Source organism: Psammomys obesus, unplaced genomic scaffold (assembly GCF_907164565.1).
Source record: "Psammomys obesus unplaced genomic scaffold, mPsaObe1.curated_primary_1811, whole genome shotgun sequence".
In the NCBI taxonomy this organism is placed as follows: domain Eukaryota; kingdom Metazoa; phylum Chordata; class Mammalia; order Rodentia; family Muridae; genus Psammomys; species Psammomys obesus.
The window spans coordinates 35,601,635-35,622,353 of record NW_026596046.1 but is presented as its reverse complement, the minus strand read 5'-3'; the positions used below and the strand labels follow the sequence as shown (position 1 = coordinate 35,622,353).

The following is a 20,719-nucleotide window of genomic DNA, read 5'->3' as shown; positions in this document are numbered from 1 at the left end:
TGTGTGTGTGTGTGTGTGTGTGTGTGTGTGTGTGTGTGTGTGTGTGTTGCTGATCTCCAGGAGCTAGACCCAGGCCTACATGCTGCTGGGAACTAGCCTTTCCAGTTTGGGGATTTGTAGGGCTAGGTGACTGCTGTTCTCAGAACGGCATCCGCAGAGTTCCTGGGTCAGCAGCCTTGTTCTGGATCAAGTTTAGAATAGTGGCTTCTGAAGCTCAGTTTGGGGCCCCAGGAAAGCGTCGGTTACCCATGGGTGAGGGCGGGAGGAAGTCGATTCTCTCAACAGCCAGCCTCTAAAAGGGGGCCAGTGCCCTCAAGGTCCCACATGAGGGATGGCACAAGCTTTGGATTCCCCTGGGTTTCCAGGAGCTGGGAAGGCAGGCATACCGAATAATCCTCAGAGAAGGCTTCCAGGTGTGGAGTGGGGTTGTGGTCTTTCCGGTACGCCTCGTGCCCACATCTGCCAGGAACCAGCTGGGAGTGTGAGCACATCAACCAAAGCCCATGGGTGACACCAGGAGATCTTTAATTTCTTAATTAAAAAAAAAAAATATATATATATATATATCTGTAATCTTTCTTCCGTTTAACTTACAACTACTTATGCTACTATTGAAGCGTTGTTAAATTGTTACTTGTTACAGTTTATAAAAATCCCTCATTTTATCCTCCTAAAGGCCCCATGAGAAAGGAACTATTACCTTTATTTTGTAGATGAGAAAACAGGGTCTTGGAGAATGTCTTATTCAAGGTCACAAAGCCAGATAAAACCTGGGACTCCTGCCTGCCTGCTCCAGCTGAGCTTTCCCTGTCCAGGACCAAAGCTTCAGGATGAGGGTATACCACTTGTTTCTAGGCTGAAGGGAGTTTGAATACCACAGGTTCTCTCTCTCTCTCTCTCTCTCTCTCTCTCTCTTTCGATGGCCTGGAGCTCACCATAGGGACCAGGCTGACCTCAGACACACAGAGTTCTGCTCATAACCTAACTCTGGAGCTCTGAGATTAAAGGCATGCACCATGCTTCCTGGCTGCCCCCAGGAGCCTTTCTTTGGGGCTCCATTGTGGTCTAATTGCCCAGCTGTTTATGGGATAATAGCTGTATCCCCAGGTCTGCTCATAGGACCAGGAAGATCTTGCTGACCTGATGATTAAGAAGTGCCCTCCAGTGTATCTCTTCTCTCTCCTAACTTCCTTCCTTAGGCCTGTCTGTGCACCCCAATAACCCATACTTTCCCCAAAATGCCCTTGGGTCCTTAAGCCACCAGTAGGGCCTAATAGGAAGAACATGTATGCAGGGTCCTCCTTAATCTCTAGAGAAACCAGTTAGTGTTATAAAGCCAGGCCATCTCTGCCTCATGACCCAGCACAGGTGCGGTGCATGGCAGATGCCAGGGAGAAGCTGGGAAATGAGCAGCCAGGTACAGTGGGAATTTAGATGAGGACAGACTTGTTTCATGAAGAGCCACCATAGTGGGCTCTCCTGCCCCGAGAAGGGGTCTTATGTAGCTTATGCTGGCCTTGAACTCAGTCTGTAGAATGACCTTAAACTCCCAATCCTCCTGCCTCTACCTCTTGAATGCTGGGCTTGTAGGTATGCACCCGTTATATTTGGTGCTGGCAATCAAACCAAGGCTTCTTGAATTCTAGGTAAACATTCTACCTACTGAGCTACATCCTAGCCCTGCAGTGGGGAGAGAGAGAGGGAGAGAGAGGGAGAAAGAGAGAGAGAGGCTCCTCTATTGCCCTGTCATTGCCAGCCCCTGAGGCCTGCTTCAATCTTGGTATAGAATGAGTAACAGGATTCTCTGATGCAGACAATGTCATCTTGGACCCTGCTGGGCCCACCTCCATTTTGGTGTCCTGTCCCTGTCTTTGAAGAAGACACACCTAGACACTAGGCCTTCTTCTGGCTTGTACGGTTACAGTCTCCTAGAGAGCGCCTCGCCTCCAGTTCTATTTGTAAGAGAGACTTCGGCCAAGCTTGGGCTTGGGATGGAAAAGAGGCTCACGAGGAATCCCAAGCCAGGATGCTACTTCTTCTGGCTGTACCATTAGAAGTACAATCTCCTCAGTGGTCACCTACCCTCCCAACTCCCCGGTACTAACCACAGTGCCAGCCCTGAAAATGCCTTCCCTTTGTAATCTGGAGAATAAGCCCTCAGCTTGGCATTTGAGCCCTTATGAATTCCTTGGCCCCCACACATTCCATGCCACCTAACCCTTCAAGCCAGCTACTTGTGACCGCCTGGCACTTCCTCAACAGCCTGTACCTTCACCCACTGAGCCCTCGCTTGTGCTTCCTTCTTTCTCATCTCTGTCTTCTTGACAACCTGGGTTGTCTTTTAAGGAGCAACTCCTTGGGAAGCTCCCCCTGACCACCTCCCCGAGACACACGTTGTCTCTGGCTCTGTGACCCCTGAGTTCCCTTTGGATATGGTTGGATCTCCCAAGATGACCTATCCAGCCCTGGGTCTTTTCTCAAAGCTTGGCTTTCAGAGCTCACCCTCTGAAGCCACGCAGGCAGAGAGGCATAGGCAGGTGTTTGCTGGAGCTTTGTGGCTCCTTTTCCTTTCAGCTATGGTTGTGCTACTCTGAGCACGAACTCCTGGGGCTCTGAGAATCTCAGCTGAAGGCTTTTCAGAGCCACAAGAAAGAGACCTTTGGATGCAGCACCTGCTTCAGCAGGCGAACTGAAGGAACAGCATGGGATTCGGGCACTCTTGGGGTCAGACTCAGAGTCACTGGCCTGGAAATATTCCATAAGAGCTCTGAGGAGGCGGTGTTGGCCATACAGCCTCCTGTGCATCCTGTGATGTGTGCCCCGAGTCTCCCGGCTCATAAGCCGAATGCTTCCTGCCCCTCCCCAGGCTTGGACCATGACCTCTGTCTCTGTGCTGGGGACCCAGGGCAGATTAGATTAGAAGTGTCGTGGGATCCTAGAATTCAGTGTTTTCCTGCCACGATGGGGAGATGCTGCCTGCAAGGAGGATTGTGCACATCTTGCTCCCCAGGGGACCCCATCACTCCCTGGTCCTATTCACTCCTCATGAGCTGTCCCGAGGGTCTGTGACTCTTCCAGTTTGACCAATAAAGAACTCACACTCATCAAGCCTGTGATCCCAGCACTCAGAAAGGCAGAGGCAGGTGGATCTCTGTGGGTACAAGGCCAGCCTGGTCTACAAAGTGAGTTCAGGACAGCCAAGGGCTACACAGAGAAACCCTGTCTTGAAAAAAAAAAAAAAAAAAAAAAAAAAACTCACACTCAGAGACTGGGTCGACCCAGACTGCACAGCAAAACAGGCCCCAAGTTGGAGCCTGAGCCCAGGGTTCTTGTTTCTTGGGCCTCACTGCAGGCACGCAGGGGAGGAGTCCGGGACCCTGTGGTTCCATTTCATCCATCTGTGAAGTCCTGTGCTGCACTTGGCTGAGCTGAGCCAGGAAGGATCAGGGGTTTGGAGTCCTGCGGCTAGCTAGGTAGGCCCTTTCTCCTTAGGGGTCTCAGCCTCAGTGAGTGGCTCCCACAGCAGATCTCTTTGGGGGGGGTCTAGGGGAAGTGCTGCAGAGCACAGGGACTTCCTAGAAGGAAGGCCTCACAGCGCGCGCGCGCGCGCGCGCGCACACACACACACACACACACACACACACACACACACACACACCATCCTATACCATCAGAGGTCACCCTTGAGCTGTGTCTCCAGGGTAGGCCTATGCTCAGCGCTCGGTCTCATGACGTAACATTCGGAGCTGGGAGGAACTGCTATCCTATAGCCCCGTGGTGGACATTTGGGTGGGTGGGTGGACAGGCAGTGACTTCTAGGCTCCTAATCTCGGTTGCCTAGACCGCCCTGTACTACACACCGACCACAGAGGTGCTTAGCTGGTTAGCCGTCTCGCCCAGCTTTTCGATCACTCCTCTCTCTAACCGCCCCATGCCTACTCATCTGTCTAGCCACAAGCCAGGTGCCGTTCCTCCAGGAAACCTTCCCTGCCCACCAGCGCCTCCTTTCTCAGCAGGGCCTCCTCAGCTTCCTTCAGGCCACCCTGATTGTCATTCTCTGTTTCTGGGTGTGCATCCTTGACCTTGACAACGAACTTCTTGAGACTGGGGGAGAATGCAGTCTCAGAGTCTCCAGGTAATCCGCACAGGAACAAGCCTGGGGAGCAGAGGGGGTGCAGAGGGCTCTGGAGCTCCTCCTCCCCAGGATGACTGGGAGTGCCAGGTGCTCATCTTAGGTCAGCTATGCCCTTGCCACTGTGCCCTCCCCTGAAATTCCTGCAGGCGTGCTTCTTTGGGGGTACCCCATCCCTCTTGTCTCTGCCCTACATAGCAACCTGCTCTCTTGTTATTCTATAATGTGAGTGTGGCTTTTTGTTGTTGTTGAGCTACCTCAACAGCTCACAGGCAGGTTCTGCTCTGTTAAGAGGAGACTGGCATGTGGGCTTCGGGACTTGCAGCCCTGTCCATCCAACAGCTGGGAAGGGCAGAACGGATTTCCCGCCCACCCTGTGTTCTCTCCTGCCTCTTGATGCCGTCCTAAGTCTAGGTCCTCAATTCCCCTCCAGAACTTTCTTTCTGACAAAGGCAGGGGCAGCAAGGGGTTTCTGGGGTGTAACAGGACGCTCTCCCCTGCCAGGCTGGACAGGGTCCACCAGCCTAGCAGGTGGCACATTCCAGAGCCACCTTGGTAGAGGAGCTGGAATGTTGTCCAACCACCCAGGAAATTCCGCTGCCAGCCTAGAAATGGCCCAACTTCTTCCTCTTGGTTTTAGACTCACTAGCCTGGGACTAGTGAGGAAAGAACCAGGGGAGGCAGGGCAAGAGCAGAGGCAAGGGCTCTCCCTGCTGGGCTTGGCTTTGCCTGTGACCCTCTGGGGGTCTTGAGCGAGACCTTAAGAAGCCGATTGCCATGTGGGTGAGAATGGAAACAGTGCAGAGGGGGACCTTGGATGTTAACCTGGCAGCACTAGGGAGCTGTGGGAGGGTCTGAGCTCAGGTGGTCATGTACTGAAAGGTGGGCATCAAGAAGACGATGGACTGAAGAGTTAAGGTTGGAAAGGCAGGGCAGAGGGAGGCAAGGACTGCAGCCCAGAGGAAAAGGTTAGTCCTCTGTCTGCTTCAGGGCAAAGGGCACATAAGGTACGTCTAAGGAAGTCCACTGGTCTGACTGGTATTATTTGGTGAGTGGTGGACAGGGTGGAGAACTGAGAGATGGCCACCTAGAAGGACTGTAGGGGCCTTTGAGAATGTGGCACCTCCTGAGGATGGGCTCAGGGTGTGCACCTGAGAGGGGCAGGGTGAGAGGGGGAGCTCAGCTTGCCACCAGACTCTTGAGCAGACAGCCAGATAGCAACCCACGCTCTGAACTGCGTCAGCCTAAGATGCCAGGGTTATGGTTAGTGCATCTAGTCATCAGCGGCTAGGAGGCACTTCCGGCCCGCTCTTGGATTTCTTCCTGCTGCCACCCCTCTCCTTTTGCTCTCCCATCTTCACACCTTACCTACAGCTTGGGGGTTCCACTCCCCCATTGTTGAGACAGTAAGAAGATGGGGAAATACATTCAGAGGCCTGGAAGCATAGCTCAGTTGCAGAGCACTCGCCTAGATGCTTCAGGCCCTGGATTCAATCCCTAGCACCCAAAACCAAACAGGAAAGAAAGAAAGAAGAGAGGGAGGGAGGGAGGGAGGGAGGGAGGGAGGGAGGGAGGGAGGGAAAAGAAAGAAAGAGAGGAGTGTGCGGTATATGTGTGTCTCACAACTGTTAAAATACTTGCCTAGCATACCTGAAGCCCTAGGTTGTCTAGCCCCAGCCCCATATAAACACGATGTGATGGCGCTGGGTGACGTGGCCCACGCCTGTAATCCCAGCACTCAGGAAGGCAGAGGCAGGCAGATCTCTGTGCGTTCAAGGCCAGACTGGTCTAATAAGCAAGTCCACGACAGCCAGGGCCACACAGCGAAACCCTGTCTCGAAAAAGAAAACAACAACAACAAAGAAACATGAGGTAATGGTACATATCTATAATCCCAACACTTGGGAACTAAGGGGAGCAGAATCAGAAAGCCAAGTTCATCCTCAGCTACACAGTGAGTTTTGAGATGTATAGAGCTCTGTCTCAAAAGAAAAAAAATTACCCAGGAGGCTCCTGGTGGCTGCTGAGACCTGTTCGCACAGAAGGTTCCTTCTGCCAGGCAGCTGTCTTCTCTCTAGCAGGTGCCAAATGCCCCCTGTGCCTGTTGGATGTGAGGGGCTCTCAGCTCAGCTCCGTCCTTGAGTTTCCTCCTCCATCAAATGGGGATTCAGCAGAGAGGCTTGACCAGGCCCCATCTAGACCACGCCAATAAGCCCCCCGCACGCGTACATGAATGTGAAGGTGTGTGTCCGGGGGTCTATGGTGTTTGAGGCTGTGTGCCCAGGCGTGGTGGATGTGCATATTTATAACGCCTGTGGAGGAGTGTCTAGGTGTGAATCGGAGGGGCCTCCAGTCAGACACCTGTCCTGGCCAAAAGTATGTTGCACTCACGTCTGCTGTATGCCAGGCCAAGAGGGTATCGACCAGTTCCTGCTGTGGGGCTGAAGTGCAGATCCAGGACCAAGGGAAAGGACACTGGAGACTTGGCTCAGCTTTGCAAGCTACCAGCCTTCCACAAGGCCTCCTTCCTGTGAAAGGGGGTGTGGGAGAGGGAGGCTATGAACAGCCCATTCCTGGAACATATGTGCTCGCAGGGGATAGCAGGGCGTGCAGAGGGCACTGTGGCCAGGCAAGCCTGACCTGTCTCCTCCTGGCTTCTTCGGGGCCACAGTTGAGGCAAAGGATGCAATCTGTGGGGGAAGAGAAAGAGAGAGGGAGAAAAGAAACATGGCCAGGCTGACAGACTCTTTCTCATCCCTGCGTGTCTACAGGAGCCCTCCAGGCAGCTGCTTGCCCTGAAAAATGCTGGAGGCTGGGCCGGGCCCCAGGCCTGGGAACCTGTTCTTCCTGTTTCTTGCCTCAGCTGGTCCAGGCCTGTGCATTTATGAGTGAAGAACTGAAGCAGGTGCTGAGCATCCTCACCACACCAAGAGCAGGAGCTGATCAGGTGTGTGAGGCGGCCGCTGTCTGGCAGGCATTTTTTTCTGTGTGTGCATTGAATTCTGCTTAATCAGCGGGATCCGAGGCAGGGACCCTGCTCTGCTCCCTTATCCCAGGCTCCGGAGCCAGACGGCCCTTGGCATCAAGACTAGTTTTTTCTAATTCCTTCCAGTATAACAACAACAACAACAACAAAAATAGTTTAACCTCTGTGTAGATATTTACCAGGAACTGTGCCCTGTGGGAGCCACTTAAACCTAACCTGATGGCTACCGAGCAGGAAAGGTAGCAGAAGGGACTACAGCGTACGGAACTGAGACTGAGCCGGAGACGGGCCAAGTAAAGTATGAGGTTGCCTTAGCCTGCTGACCCATCCCTAGAATGCCATTCCCAGATGGTTTCCCTGTCCCTAGGAGAGGGGACAGGACAGGATCTTCTGGGTTCTGTCATGTTGGACGGAAGGTAGTGTAGGACCCCTCTGGGGCCCACTTGGGCGGGCTGGGCCCCATAGCTCTTGGGACATGGCCAGAGAGAACTGGCCATAGCAGAGCCAGCCAATATAAGGGGACAAGTCTCCATGGAGCTGAGGTCAGTAGAGATCAGAAACTGGTGCTGAGGGAGAGGGCTGGGGGCTGGCAGGATGGGCTTTACAGGCTAGTGAGTTGGCCCAGGGAAGGAAAGGATGGCCAGGGTCAGTCTGGAACAGGGCCATTGTGATAGAGTTCCCAGCTGGCGTGGAGGGCAGAGGCCAGGATGTCTTAAAACAGGTGGAAAGGGAAGCTCCTTGGTTCTGGGGACAAGGAAGTTTCCACCCTGCCTTTCAGGGTCAGAGATTCCACCAGCAGAGAACAGCAGGAAGCCCTGTGAATAGGCACAAAGACAGTGGAAAGCTGATGCTGCCCCCGAGGCTGCCTCTGAGTGGACAGCAGTGCGAAGGTTAGAAGAGGCCACTCTGTCCAGTGTAGCAACGCTCCTCCTGAGGGGCCACTACCATTCTCTAGGGTGGGGATCTGACCCTTGAGGCGGAGGAGGACTTCTTACCTGGGACTCTTATGTTCAGTCTGCTGCTGTCTTTCCACCCAGGGTCCCCGCTCCCTGCCTGCAGCTGAGAGTGGTGTTCTTACTGTCATTTTTTTGTTGTTGTTGTTCTGTTTTGCTTTGCTTTAAACAAAGAGCATGTAGATTTATTGTGGAAAAGTGAGAAAAGAAGTATCACCAAGGGAGGAATACTACAGTTTAAAAAAAAAACAAACTTTTTGTTGTTGATAAATTTACTATTTGTTGGGGCTGGAGAGGTGGCTTAACTGGTTTCTTTCAGAGGACCCAGGTTTGAGTCCCACTTGGTAGTTCACAACCATTTGTAACTTCAGTTCCAGGGAAGCGATGCCTTCTTCAGCCTGAGTGGCATAGCACACATATACTCAGGAAAAACTCTCATACACAGACATTTTTTCTTTTTATTAATTACAGTTTATTCCCTTTGTATCCCACCTGTAGCTCCCTCCCTCTTCCCCTTCCAATCCCACCCTCCATCCCTCTTCTCCACCCATGCCCCTTCCCCAGTCCACTGATAAGAGAGGTCCTCCTCCCCTTCCATCTGACCCTAGCCTATCAGGTCTTATCAGGAGTGGCTGCATTGTCTTCCTCTGTGGCCTGGTAAGGCTGCTCTCCCCTGAGAAGGCCGTGTTCAAAGAGCAGGCCAGTTCATGTCAGTGACAGTTCCTGTTCCCATTACTAGGGAACCCACTTGAACACTGAACTGCCATGGGCTACATCTATCTGTGCAGAGGTTCTAGGTTATCTCCATGCATGGTCCTTGGTTGGAGTATCAGTCTCAGAAATGACCCGTGTCCAGATTTTTTGATTCTGTTGCTCTTCTTGTGGAACTCCTGTCCCCTCCAGGTATTTCTATCTCCCCCTTCCTTCATAAGATTCCCTGCACTCTGCCCAAAGTTTGGCTAAGAGTCTCAGCATCTGCTTTGATACCCTGCAGGGTAGAACTTTTCAGAGCCTCTGTGGAAGGCTCCTGTCCTGTTCCCTGTTTTCTCCCTCTTCTGATGTCCATCCCATTTGCCTTTCTGAATGAGGATTGATCATCTTACCCAGGGTTCCCCTTCTTGATTGATTCTTTAGGTGTACAGATTGTAGTATGATTATCCTATATTATATGTCTAATATCCACTTATGAGTGAGTATATACCCTGTGTGTCTTTCTGCTTCTGGGATACCTCACTCAGGATGATCTTTTCTAGTTCCCACCATTTGCCTGAAAATTTCAAGATTTCCTTGTTTTTAATTTCTCAGTAGTATTCTATTGTGTAAATGTACCACAATTTCTGTATCCATTCCTCAACTGAGGGGCATCTGGGTTGTTTCCACCTTCTGGCTATTACAAATAAAGCTGTTACGAACATAGTTGAGCAAACATCCTTGTTGTATACTTGAGCTTCTTTTGGATATATGCCTAGGAGTGGAATAGCTCAATCTTGAGGAAGCACTATTCCTAATTGTCTGAGAAAGTGCCAGATTGATTTTCAGAGTGGTTGTACAAGTTTACATTCCCACCAGCAGTGGAGGAGGGTTCCCCTTTCTCCCCATCCTCTCCAGCATGTGTTGTCACTTGAGTTTTTGATCTTACCCGTTCTGATGGGTGAGATGGCTCAGCCGTTAAAGGCTAGGCTCACAGCCATAAATATAGACATATACTTTTAAATTAGTATTTCTGGCTCAGTGGTTAGAGTGATTGCTGCTCTTGCAGAGGATCCACTCCCTACACGGTGGTTCCCAAATATCCCTAACTCCAGTTCCAAGGGACCTGACCCACCTTCTGCTGGTGTGAGGCACACACATGCAAGTTACATGTACATACACACAGACAAAACATTCATATACATAAAATAAATGCATCAAACCATTTTTTATTTATTTTTAAGCTTTTCAATAAAATTAGATCCACACGATCTTGTTCTCTGTAGACATATGATATCATTATTTCAGGAAAAGGAAGGTAAAGGAAGCAAATTACTCACTACTTACCACATTGTATTAGGTCATGTTTTGCCGTTGAGCCCTTTGGGTAAAGCTTTTCTACTCTAGCCCAGGAAGAGTTGTCGTTTTCTTTTTCATCCACAAACTTCCTATCTGTGAGGGCAGCTGTTTGTTTATCCTGTGTGTATGTCCGTGTCGCACATGTGAAGGACCACTTGGGAGAGGCTCTCCTTCTACCATTCCAGGTCACCTGTCTCAGCCGCAGGTGCCTTTACCTGCTGAGTCATCTCACTGGCCACTCCCCTCCCCCACTGTTTGGAGACAGTGTCTTTCTATATAGTCAGGCTGCTTCAAACTCCTGCTATTCCTGCCTCAGCCTCCTCACCCTAACTGAAAGAGCTCTGAGTGGTCACAGGATGGTACACAGAGAGGAGGAGAGGTGGTCATCTGCCTGTCAGGCATTCATTGTCCACTCGCTGGTCAGAACCTGTGAACAGGGCCAAGTAGAAGACACAAAGACAGTGGAAAGGCGTCCTGCGCCAGGGAAGGCCTGGAAGAGCTAAATTCACTCCACCAAAGAAACCTCCCTCCTCCCCAAATCCCAATGCAACCCCAAACTTCCCTGGACTCTCTGGGAAGGTTACCATGCCATCCAGCCATCCCCTCACAGGCGGAGAACAGGACCGCTGTTTGCAGGTGCAGAAAGCACCAGAATATAGGAATAGCACCTTCCTTAACACAGTTGCCCGAGGGGCTGGAGAGATGCTGCTTAGCAGCACTTGTAGCTCTTGCCGGAGATTGGGGTTCTGTTACCCCAGAGCAGTTTCTATCTCTCCGTGCTTCAGGCCCAGTGCATCCCTAACCTCTGCAGGCACCAGCCACACACTCGGTGCACAGATACACACAGACAAGACACCCACACACATAAAACAAAAGTTAAGAGTCCAAAAGGAGAGTTGCACAAGGAACTGGATGATGGAAGAGGGAGACCCTTGTCAATTCTCCCAGACCCCAGAGACTGGAGGATGGATTTTTAAAGCAGGAGTCTGTGAGGACTCCATGCTGGATGCCCAGACCAGAGAAGCCTCAGTGGGCAGTGGGGAGTGGGCAGAGGGCAGAGGGGTGCAGCAGAGGGTCAATCTCAAGGCCACTTCCTATAATCTGAAGTTATACCCCTCTGGAACCCCCAGTTCTCAGTTAAAGCCTTTGAGTCCTTGGTCTTGAAGTATCTGACCCAGGGTTTTAGAGCAAGGGACAGCAGGTTCCAGAGTAAATATCTCAGACTTTGAAGACCACATGGCCTTGATCACAACCGCTCAACCCAACAGACATGACAATACAACTCACATGACAGTGCAAGTCTTGATTTGGAGAGGGCAGTGGTGGCGCACAGGCCTTTAATCCCAGCACTCAGGGAGGCAGAGGCAGGTGGATCTCTGTGAGTTCGAGGCCAGCCTGGTCTACAGAGCTAGTTCCAGGGCAGCCAGGGCTACATAGTGAGACCCTGTATAGTGGGGAGGGGAGTCTTGATTTGGATAAACAAATGGGTTTTTTGTTTTCGTTTTTGTTTGTTTGTTTTGTGATAGGGTCTTATTATGTAGTCCAGGCTGCCCAAGCAGACCTTGAACGCAGTTCTCCCGCTTCTGCCTGGCTCAAGCAAATCTTTAGTATGTGTGTTACCGGGGTAGGAACCCAGAGCCCCCTGCACTATAAGCGAGCTGTCTGTGGCCACGGTTAAGCCTGTCACTCTCACCCTCGGCACACGGAAGCAAGGGGGTCCCTTTGAGTTCCAGTTCTGACTGCTTCCTCTCCACGCCTCCATTTCCCGCAGGGCAATGGCAGCAGACCAGGACCCCTGGAACAGCACCACCAATGGCAGCTGGGAGGGAGATGAACTGGGCTACAAGTGTCGCTTCAACGAGGACTTCAAGTACGTGCTGCTGCCCGTGTCCTACGGCGTGGTGTGCGTGCTCGGCCTGTGCCTGAACGTCGTGGCTCTCTACATCTTCCTGTGCCGCCTCAAGACCTGGAACGCCTCCACCACCTACATGTTTCACCTGGCGGTCTCTGACTCCCTCTACGCGGCCTCCCTGCCGCTGCTGGTTTATTACTACGCGCAGGGCGACCACTGGCCGTTCAGCACGGTCCTCTGCAAGCTGGTGCGCTTCCTCTTCTACACCAACCTCTACTGCAGCATCCTCTTCCTCACCTGCATCAGCGTGCACCGGTGCCTGGGCGTCCTGCGCCCGCTGCACTCCCTGCGCTGGGGCCGGGCCCGCTATGCCCGCCGCGTGGCTGCGCTGGTGTGGGGGCTGGTGCTGGCCTGCCAGGCGCCCGTGCTCTACTTCGTCACCACCAGTGTGCGGGGCAGCCGCATCACCTGCCACGACACCTCCGCCCGGGAGCTCTTCAGCCACTTCGTGGCTTACAGCTCCGTCATGCTGGGCCTGCTCTTCGCTGTGCCCTTTTCCGTCATCCTGGTCTGTTACGTGCTCATGGCGCGGCGGCTGCTCAAACCTGCTTACGGGACCACAGGCCTGCCCCGGGCCAAGCGCAAGTCCGTGCGCACCATCGCCCTGGTCCTGGCCGTCTTCGCCCTCTGCTTCCTGCCTTTCCACGTCACCCGCACCCTCTACTACTCCTTCCGGTCACTTGACCTCAGTTGCCACACCCTCAATGCCATCAACATGGCGTACAAGATCACCCGGCCGCTGGCCAGCGCCAACAGCTGCCTTGACCCTGTGCTCTACTTCCTGGCAGGGCAGAGGCTTGTCCGGTTTGCCCGAGATGCCAAGCCACCCACAGAGCCCACTCCCAGCCCCCAGGCTCGTCGCAGGCCGGGCCTGCACAGGTCTAACAGAAACGACACCGTGAGGAAAATTGTGTCGATCAGCAGTGATGACTCAAGAAGGACAGAGTCCACACCAGCTGGGACTGAGACTAAGGATATTCATCTCTAGGTCAGAGCCCCTGGGGCAGGAGCTGGTTCATGTTGGGGATCTGTAGGTGACCAAGGCTTGTCCAGATGGGCTGATGTCCTCAGATACAGATCATCAGCAACTCTCAGTTGGCAGGGGTTCAGGATAGTCAAGAGTAGCAGGACCCCAAAGTCTCCAATCATTTGTATGTGTGAGTTGGGAAATCAGAGCTTAAGGAAGGCAATGCCCCCTGACGCCCAGGCAAACAGCTGCCTTTCCTGCTGCGGTACCTAGGCTGAGGTTCAGCCTCCTACATCCAAGGGAAGAGCAGGTCCAGGAAGGACACAGCCAGTCTGGGCTAGCTGCCTGGATTCGGAGTGGAAACACAAGATGACCAGCGGACTCTTGGTGGGTAATCAGGGCCAAGATCCACGGTGACGCGGGATGGACCTGGGCACTACAGTGGACTCAGCTCAGAGGAAGGACCCTCAGGCCAAGGACAAACATCTGAAAGCTGACGTCAGATCCATCTGGAGGCAGGTGGAAAGCGTAACTTATGTGGAAGGCCATGCCGACCTCTTGGGCTGTGCTCTACTGCATGGTCAGAGAATGGGGCGAGGCCTGGGAAGCCGTCAGCACCCTCCCAAGGGCCTGATATCTCTGCCACCCGCCTTCCTAGCACTGCTTTCCGGGGGCCTCGGAGCGGGGATCCCTCCTCAGATCCCCAGGTCAACCCTGCCTTTAGGCCACCTGTCATGTGTACTGTACTATGCCAAGCATGGAGAAGAGTCAAGCAGGGCTCTAGTTCTGGGGGTTGGCTCCCCAGTTCACAGACCCTCACATGTGCTGGTAGATGTTGAACTGTTTAAGAGAACTGGGGTACGGGTGGGGCCTTATTTATAACACTGCCAACTGTGGTGCAAGGTAACCCCACTGCGGCCGGTCCAGTTCCAATTACAAATTACCAACACAGTAACCATCTCTTTGCAAAATTTTTGAAAATCAACAACTGGGTCTTTCTCCTGCTAGTTAGACGGGACCTCAGGTAACCAAAGGTAGCCTTCAAATTTGCCATGTAGCTGAAGCTGACCTTGAACTCCTTACCCTATGGCCCCTGGTTGCCAAAGTGCTGGGATTACAGGCGGGTACCACACCTCTCCAACAGCTGGTTCTTAAAAGCAGGTGCAGGGAACTTCAGCACAGACCATACTGAGTTGCTGTGTGAGTCCTGGTTGGGGAAGGCTCCCTAGAATGCAAGAAAGTGGGCAGGGCCAGCTCTGGGGTTTAGGCAGGAACAGGCAAAGGTGACAGGCCTCACGAAGCCACAGACGGAAGGTCCCTGTGAGGAACCTCTCCCCATTGCATCCTGCCTACCTACACCTGAGCTCTGAGCTGTGCTGGAGCCTGGAGGCCAAGATGCACGTGGTGAGTTGGAGGGGCCTTTAATATTTACCATGGACCAGAGTCCTGGTTTTCATACACACACACACACACACACACACACACACACACCACAAAGCTGCTCAGAAACAGCAGAACTCGGCAGCCACTTGGATGGTGAGCACACTGTGGCTTACCCCAGGGAACTTTCTTTAACCACTGCATGCAGATTTCAGAGGACACAGGGCCTCCGGGACAGGAAGGCCTCTCACCGCCTAGCTCTGTGGCAGCCACGGATAACAGCACTTTCCGGGGGAACCAGGGATAGGCCTATGGTTCCAGCTCCAGGAGCCAGTCAGACTGCCCGACCCATGGTGTGGACATGCTGCCCGGCGTCCAGGCAGGCCGCTGGCCTGGAGGGTAGGATTCCTGACCCTTCTGCCCTGTGCTATTTTCAGCCCAAGTAAGACCAAGTTTTTCCACCAACCCAGACCATTGTCCAGCAGTGACGTGAGGTGACTTGCCTGTCCTCAAAATATCTCCACTTACCCTCTGGGCCTCCCCACCCTCTCCCCACCCTCACATCACATCCTAGGGCTGCTGGCTCCTGAAGGCCACTGTGAAAGGGCACAGGAACCAGCCAGCCACTAGACAGGAGCCCAAGCGTTGTCCAGCCCAGCTGTAGACTCAAGGCCAGAGAGGGGAGGGGCCGTGTCCAAGGTCAGTGTGGTTCGTGGGCATGAGCCTGGCTTGGGCTGCTCCTGTTGCTGTGCCCCCCCCCAGTATAGGACAGTGACTTCATGAGTCTCTGTGCCCCCGCCACTGACCAGCTCTTTCCCCCAGGGCTGGAGAATTGTGACCAAGGACTTAACACAAGAGAACCAGAATGGGGCAAGCAGACAAACAGGGTATACGCTTTCTGGTCTTTACAGCTGCTGTTCTCAGTGAACCAGTGACCAGGCGTGGCCCCCTGTTCCCTAGGCCCTGTGTCCTCCAAATCTGCATGCAGTGTGGTTCAAAGAAAGTCCCCCAGGAGGGAGCAAGCCCCGGTGTGGTCTCTATCCACATGGATGTCTGGGTGGAGGGAGGATCCATTGAGGACACTGGTGCCTCTGTCCTTCATTGCCCAGACTTGGCACATGGCAGGCTAACATGGTGGATCTGAGCTGGTCTCTTTAAAACAGGTCATAGGGGCTGGAACTCATGTACTGGCCTATGTCTCAGGCCCCAAACAGGACTCACACGTGATTCATTTATCCTTCAAACCCAGGCTCTAGATAGATATTATTAGTGCCATTTAATTGCGGAGAAATCGGGAGCCGGCAGTTGGAGGAGGGCTTGGTCCAGGTAGGCCGCAGGTGACATGGCCAAGGGTGGCTGAGTCGAGAAAAAGTTCAGGTCCCCAAAGGTCCCCCATGATGCTCTAGCATCCCACATGGCCACGGGTCGGGGGGGGGGTCTGTCGGTGCTCTTCCCATGATTCAGGCCTGGACAGTCAGTGGAGCGGGGCAGGGGTCAGCGCACAGATTTGGTTTGAAGGTCACATCTGCTCTTCCAACATATTCCCTTGGGCACATGGTTCTATCTCACAGCACCTCACTTTCCTCATCTCATCAAGAGCCTCTCATACAGGCTCTTAGGTGGCGTACCTAAGGCTCGGGTACACACACGCTCACGCACGCACGCACGCACACACACACACACACACACACACACACACACACCACTTAGTCCAGTGTCTGCCGCATAGAAAGCACCCTAAATACATACTTCTAGGGGACATGGAGGTGAGCCTTGGACCAGAGCCTGGTCAGTAAGTGACTAGGACCCTGAGTCCAAAGTCTCTACCCCACAGGCTGGGAAGGAAGGCCGCAGCTTTGTCGTAGGGAAAATCCGGCCTCAGTTCCACCCTGCCTGGCGCTGGAGGGCTTCTAGGTGCACAGGTCTACGTGTGCTTCCAGACCCTTGCCTGAAACAGAGAGGCGGAATGGCAGGTAGTGAGAGGGGCCAGGGGAGGAGTTGAGAGCTCCTACCCACGCCCAGAGCAGGCTTGCCATCTGCCCCTAACTGCCTGTCCCCATCATGGTTGTCCGTAGCCACACCTCCATGCATTCGGGTGCCCTGAGATCCAGAATGGAAACATTGACCAAGAGGTGGGCCATAGAAGGCAACAAATGGGCAGCTTTTGCTGTGTGGACGGGGCCTTCCCCCTTGCCCTCTCTGGGCAAGTTGAGGTACTGCCTCTGGGTTCTGGTCCTTCTGTCAAGGTAGGCAGTCCACACCATCAAGACACAGCAGCTGCTCTCTAAGGATTGCCAAGCCCACCAAAAGGGGAAGGAAGGGACTCCACTGCCGCCACACAGTGCCACACCACAGTGCCACACAGCGCCACCGCTCTTGCAGGTGAAAAGGGCAGCCTAGTCATGCTGACATGGCTGCAAGCTGAGCTGTCCTAGGGGCAGAGAAAGGAGATCGGAGCCTGAGGGTCAAAACCCGCGTCCCATGTTGGCAGGACCTGGGCAAGCTGCTTCTGTTCTCTGGGCCTCGGTTTCCCCATACTTGACGACTGGCTCTGTCTGGCCTGTCTTTGTTCAGAAGGGGCTTTTTGGGTTTGCTCTGGTTTCAGCACCAGCCCAGCCGGGTGTCCTGTTTCAGCTCTGTCCCAGCCAGGAACAATGAGCCACTCACTTATTGGACCAAACCCTGTCCCCAGGGTCTCCACCCACTATGTTGGACTATTGTCAGCAATGGAGTAAAAAAAAAGGACTTTCCACTCACCACACAATGATCCCCCTACACCATTGTCCAACAGTGATGTGTGAGATTTGCCTGCCTCAAAACATCCCCTGTGCCCATCCTTGGGGCCTCTCTACCCTGCCCCTCACCTACCCGCTGACATAATTTCCTAGGGTTGTTGACTCCTGATTGCTACAAAACAGCACAAACACCTCTCCTTGTTTGCCTATTTCAGGACTGCAGGCCCGGAGAGGGCTGTGCCAGTTCATGTTCACACAGCAGCCAGAGCAGAGCCTGCATGTCCAAAATCACACAGAAGTCAGGCTGAAGCCGAGACGTGAGCCCTCAGGGCGCTGGCTGGCCATTCTGCCCCAGCACCCTCATTAGCTCTAGCTTGTCTTTGTCAGGGGCCAGGGGATTCCTAGAACTCTACATGGTGGTGGTGGGGGGGGGAGGTAATGGGACTGAATCTCCTGTTCTCATCTTTGAGCTCAGAGCTCAGAGCAAGGCTTGAATTTCCAGTCTCATGTTTACCAAATGTGGTTGTTGGGGGCTGAATGTGTTCTCCCGTGTTTCATGTGCTGAAATTCCAATTGCCTGCTGGATGTGATGGCACACGCCAGTGAATTCCAGCACTGGAGAGATGAGGCAGGAGGATCAGGAGTTCAAAGCCATCCTTGGCAACTTAGAGAGCTCATTGAAGATCAGCTACGTAAAACTCTGTCTCAAAGAAACACCCAAGACATTTTAATTGTCAAAGTGCTGGTTTGGTGAGGCAAGCCTTGATGAGGTAACTCAGCCGTGAGGATGGAGACCTCCTGAGTGGAATTAGTCCCTCTGTCAGCCAGCTTTCTGTTACTGTAGCAAAACACTGAAAGTAATAAACTTAAAGAGAAAAGGATTGGGTTTTGTTTTCTTGATAGCATCTCATATAGCCCAGGCTATGTGATATTCCTGCCTTGACTTCCTGGGTGTCGGGATTACAGGCATACATCAAGTAGGAAGGGTTTATTTTGACTCACAGTAGATGTGTTCCCAGTCCACGGTTGGTTTATCTGTGGCTTCAGGCTACCTGAGAAGCCTAACTCCATCTCTAACTCCAGTTTCAGAGGAGCTGATCTTTTCTTCCAGCCTCTGTGGACATGAAGAACACACACAGATTGCACATGCACATATGCCAGCAAAACACTCAACATAAAATAAACCTTAAAAAAAAGACAGGGCTGGAGCGATGGCTCAGAGGTTAAGGGCACTGGCTGTTCTTCTAAAGGTTCTGAATTCAATTCCCAGCAACTGCATGGTGGCTAACAACCATCTATAGTAAGATCTGGTGCCCTCTTCTGGCCTGCAGGCACACATGCAGGCAGAACACTGTATACATAATAAATAAATAAATCTTAAAAAAAAAAAAAAGACAGTAGCTTTGGCTGTGGTGAGTTCAGAGTTCAAGGAAAGGTGCTAGGGAAAGGACAGAAGGAAAGCTGGGGACACAGGGACACAGGGACAGGGGCAGGTGTGGGCCCATCCCATCATCCCCACAGGGTTGAGCAGGACTGCAAACGCAGGCTCTTCCTCTGGCGGGCGGGGCTCGTTCTTCTCTTCCAAAGTACTGAACAGCAAAGATGCAGCGAGGCATGAATGTGAACAGCTCTGTCTTTCCCATCCCTGCCACTGCTGGCTGGGGTGCAATTTCCCTTTCCTGTCGTACACTTCACTTCTGGCTAACGCTCTGAGTCACTTTGGGTGACTGATAAAGTTCATTGGAATTTGAGATTTCAGTCCCTGCTTGAATTAATGCTCGGCCCTCTTCCTGGCACGTATCCTCTTCCCCACCCCTTCCTTCTGGGCGCCTCTCTCCCAAGCAGGGAATGGGCAGGGCTGTCTGTGGTGGTGGAGGCTCACAGACCTGAGCCCCCCTGTCTGAGCCCCCCCTGCTGCCTGAAAGGCTCCTTTCAGTGGCTTCCACTCAGGCGAAGCCAGGACTCTTGACTTCACTGCAGACAAGAATTTCCAGGCTAGCAAGCTGGCTATGCTTGGCTGCCCAGATCTCTTAAGTCCCAGCCCTGGAAAGGCAAAGGCAGGAGCATATCTGTGAGTTCAAGGCCAGCAAAGGCTATGCAGTGAGACCCTGTCTCAAAAAAGCAAAACAATAAAAACAAAAAGAAAGGAGCCTGTCACCATGCCTGACAGCTTGAGTTTGATTCCTGGGACTCACATGGTGGAAGAGAGAATCAGCTCCCATGTTGTCCTCTGATCTCCACATATACGCCATGACACACGCACACATGCAGGCTGGAGATGTAGCTGTTACAGAGTGCTTGTCTGTCATGTATAAAGCCTGGGGTTTGATCTCCAGGACCATAAAACCTGGCATGGCGGCATATACCTGTAAGCCCGGCGGCACTCAGGAGGCAGAGGCAGGGCGCTCAGAAATTCAGTTGACATCACAGTGAGTTTGAGGACATCTTGGGACACAGAGCCTCTTCCTTAAGAATGTTCTGTTTTTTTTTTTTTTTAATTAAAAAAATTAAATAACCATCTATAGAATTTTGGTAGTTGCATTGCAAAGTGTTGCCAAGGCATGTAAATGAGACCATAGGGTGACTGAGGTGCGCTGTAACAGCCGACAGGGTAAAGTCTGGGTCACATGGTAACTCACCATGTTTTCCATCTTGTGTGTGAGGCTCCCGGAAACTGTCCGGGAAAGGAAGCCCTCTCCCCTCAGCCCTCGGTCCCAGCTCGTTGTTACTTTAGCCTTATTTGAAAACACCTCTGCATCGCCAGCAAAAGACTCTTATCTCATCATGATCTCCCCTAGAAAACCATAATTGTTGATAGCCTTAGGGAGTACAATAAATTGAAAATAATTGCAGATGTCTTAAAAATAAAAAAAAAAATGATTAGAATTAGACTTGGAACTTGAATATACGTGTAAATTACTACACTCTTGGGATAAACGTTTAATGAATGAGTGGCTGCTAAGATGATTCGGCAAATCTTACATCCTGGATTCTGTCCCTGAATCCCCGTAGTAGAAAAAAGAAAACCAACAACCACCTACAGAAAAACAAATTAAAATTTAAAAATTAACAAAAAGAAATGCTGTTATCTCGGGGATCGAGGGCTGGGTCAGAGGTTAAGTGTGCCTACTGCTCTTGCAGAGGACCTGAGTTCAGTTCCCGACACCACACTGGGCCTGTAACTCCAGCTCCAGGCCAATCCAATGCCGCTGGCTGTCTCAGGCGCCTGCACTCTGACACATATAAATATAATTTTTAAAATAATAAGAAATTATTATCTCCTTATCAGCAACCTTCACAGCAAATGCTAATTGTGTTTGTTTGTTTGTTTGTTTGTGTGTTTTTGTGATTTTATAGACTCGCTGTATAGTCCTAGCTGGCTTGGAACTTGCTTTGTAGACCAGGCTGGCCTCTGTCTTCTAAGTGCGCCACCAAGCCCTGCTCAGGCTGGAATTCTTGGTTCTTAACAAGCTGGAGGTTTCATCTAGACTCTGAAGTTAGAGTTTTTTCCTTTTGCCACGCCCCCTTAAATTTCCATCTTTTTTATCATGCCTCAGGATGAGCCTGTCTTGTCTGCTGCTGCTGTCACCCTGCCTCTCTGACCA

General features: G+C 52.3%; 1 protein-coding gene across 2 annotated transcripts in view; it reads left to right on the top strand.

Annotated features, from left to right (window-relative positions):
* The window catches only part of P2ry2 (purinergic receptor P2Y2), a 14,683-nt gene extending 729 nt beyond the window's left edge, over positions 1-13,954 (top strand). For both annotated transcript variants that reach the window (XM_055623533.1, XM_055623534.1), the window contains 2 exons: positions 6,904-7,079; positions 11,892-13,954. In XM_055623533.1, the coding sequence (XP_055479508.1) occupies positions 11,896-13,020 (1,125 nt within the window). In that variant the 5' untranslated portion in view covers positions 6,904-7,079; positions 11,892-11,895 and the 3' untranslated portion in view covers positions 13,021-13,954. The remainder of the gene's footprint in view (positions 1-6,903; positions 7,080-11,891) is intronic.
* The last annotated feature ends 6,765 nt before the right edge of the window (positions 13,955-20,719 follow it).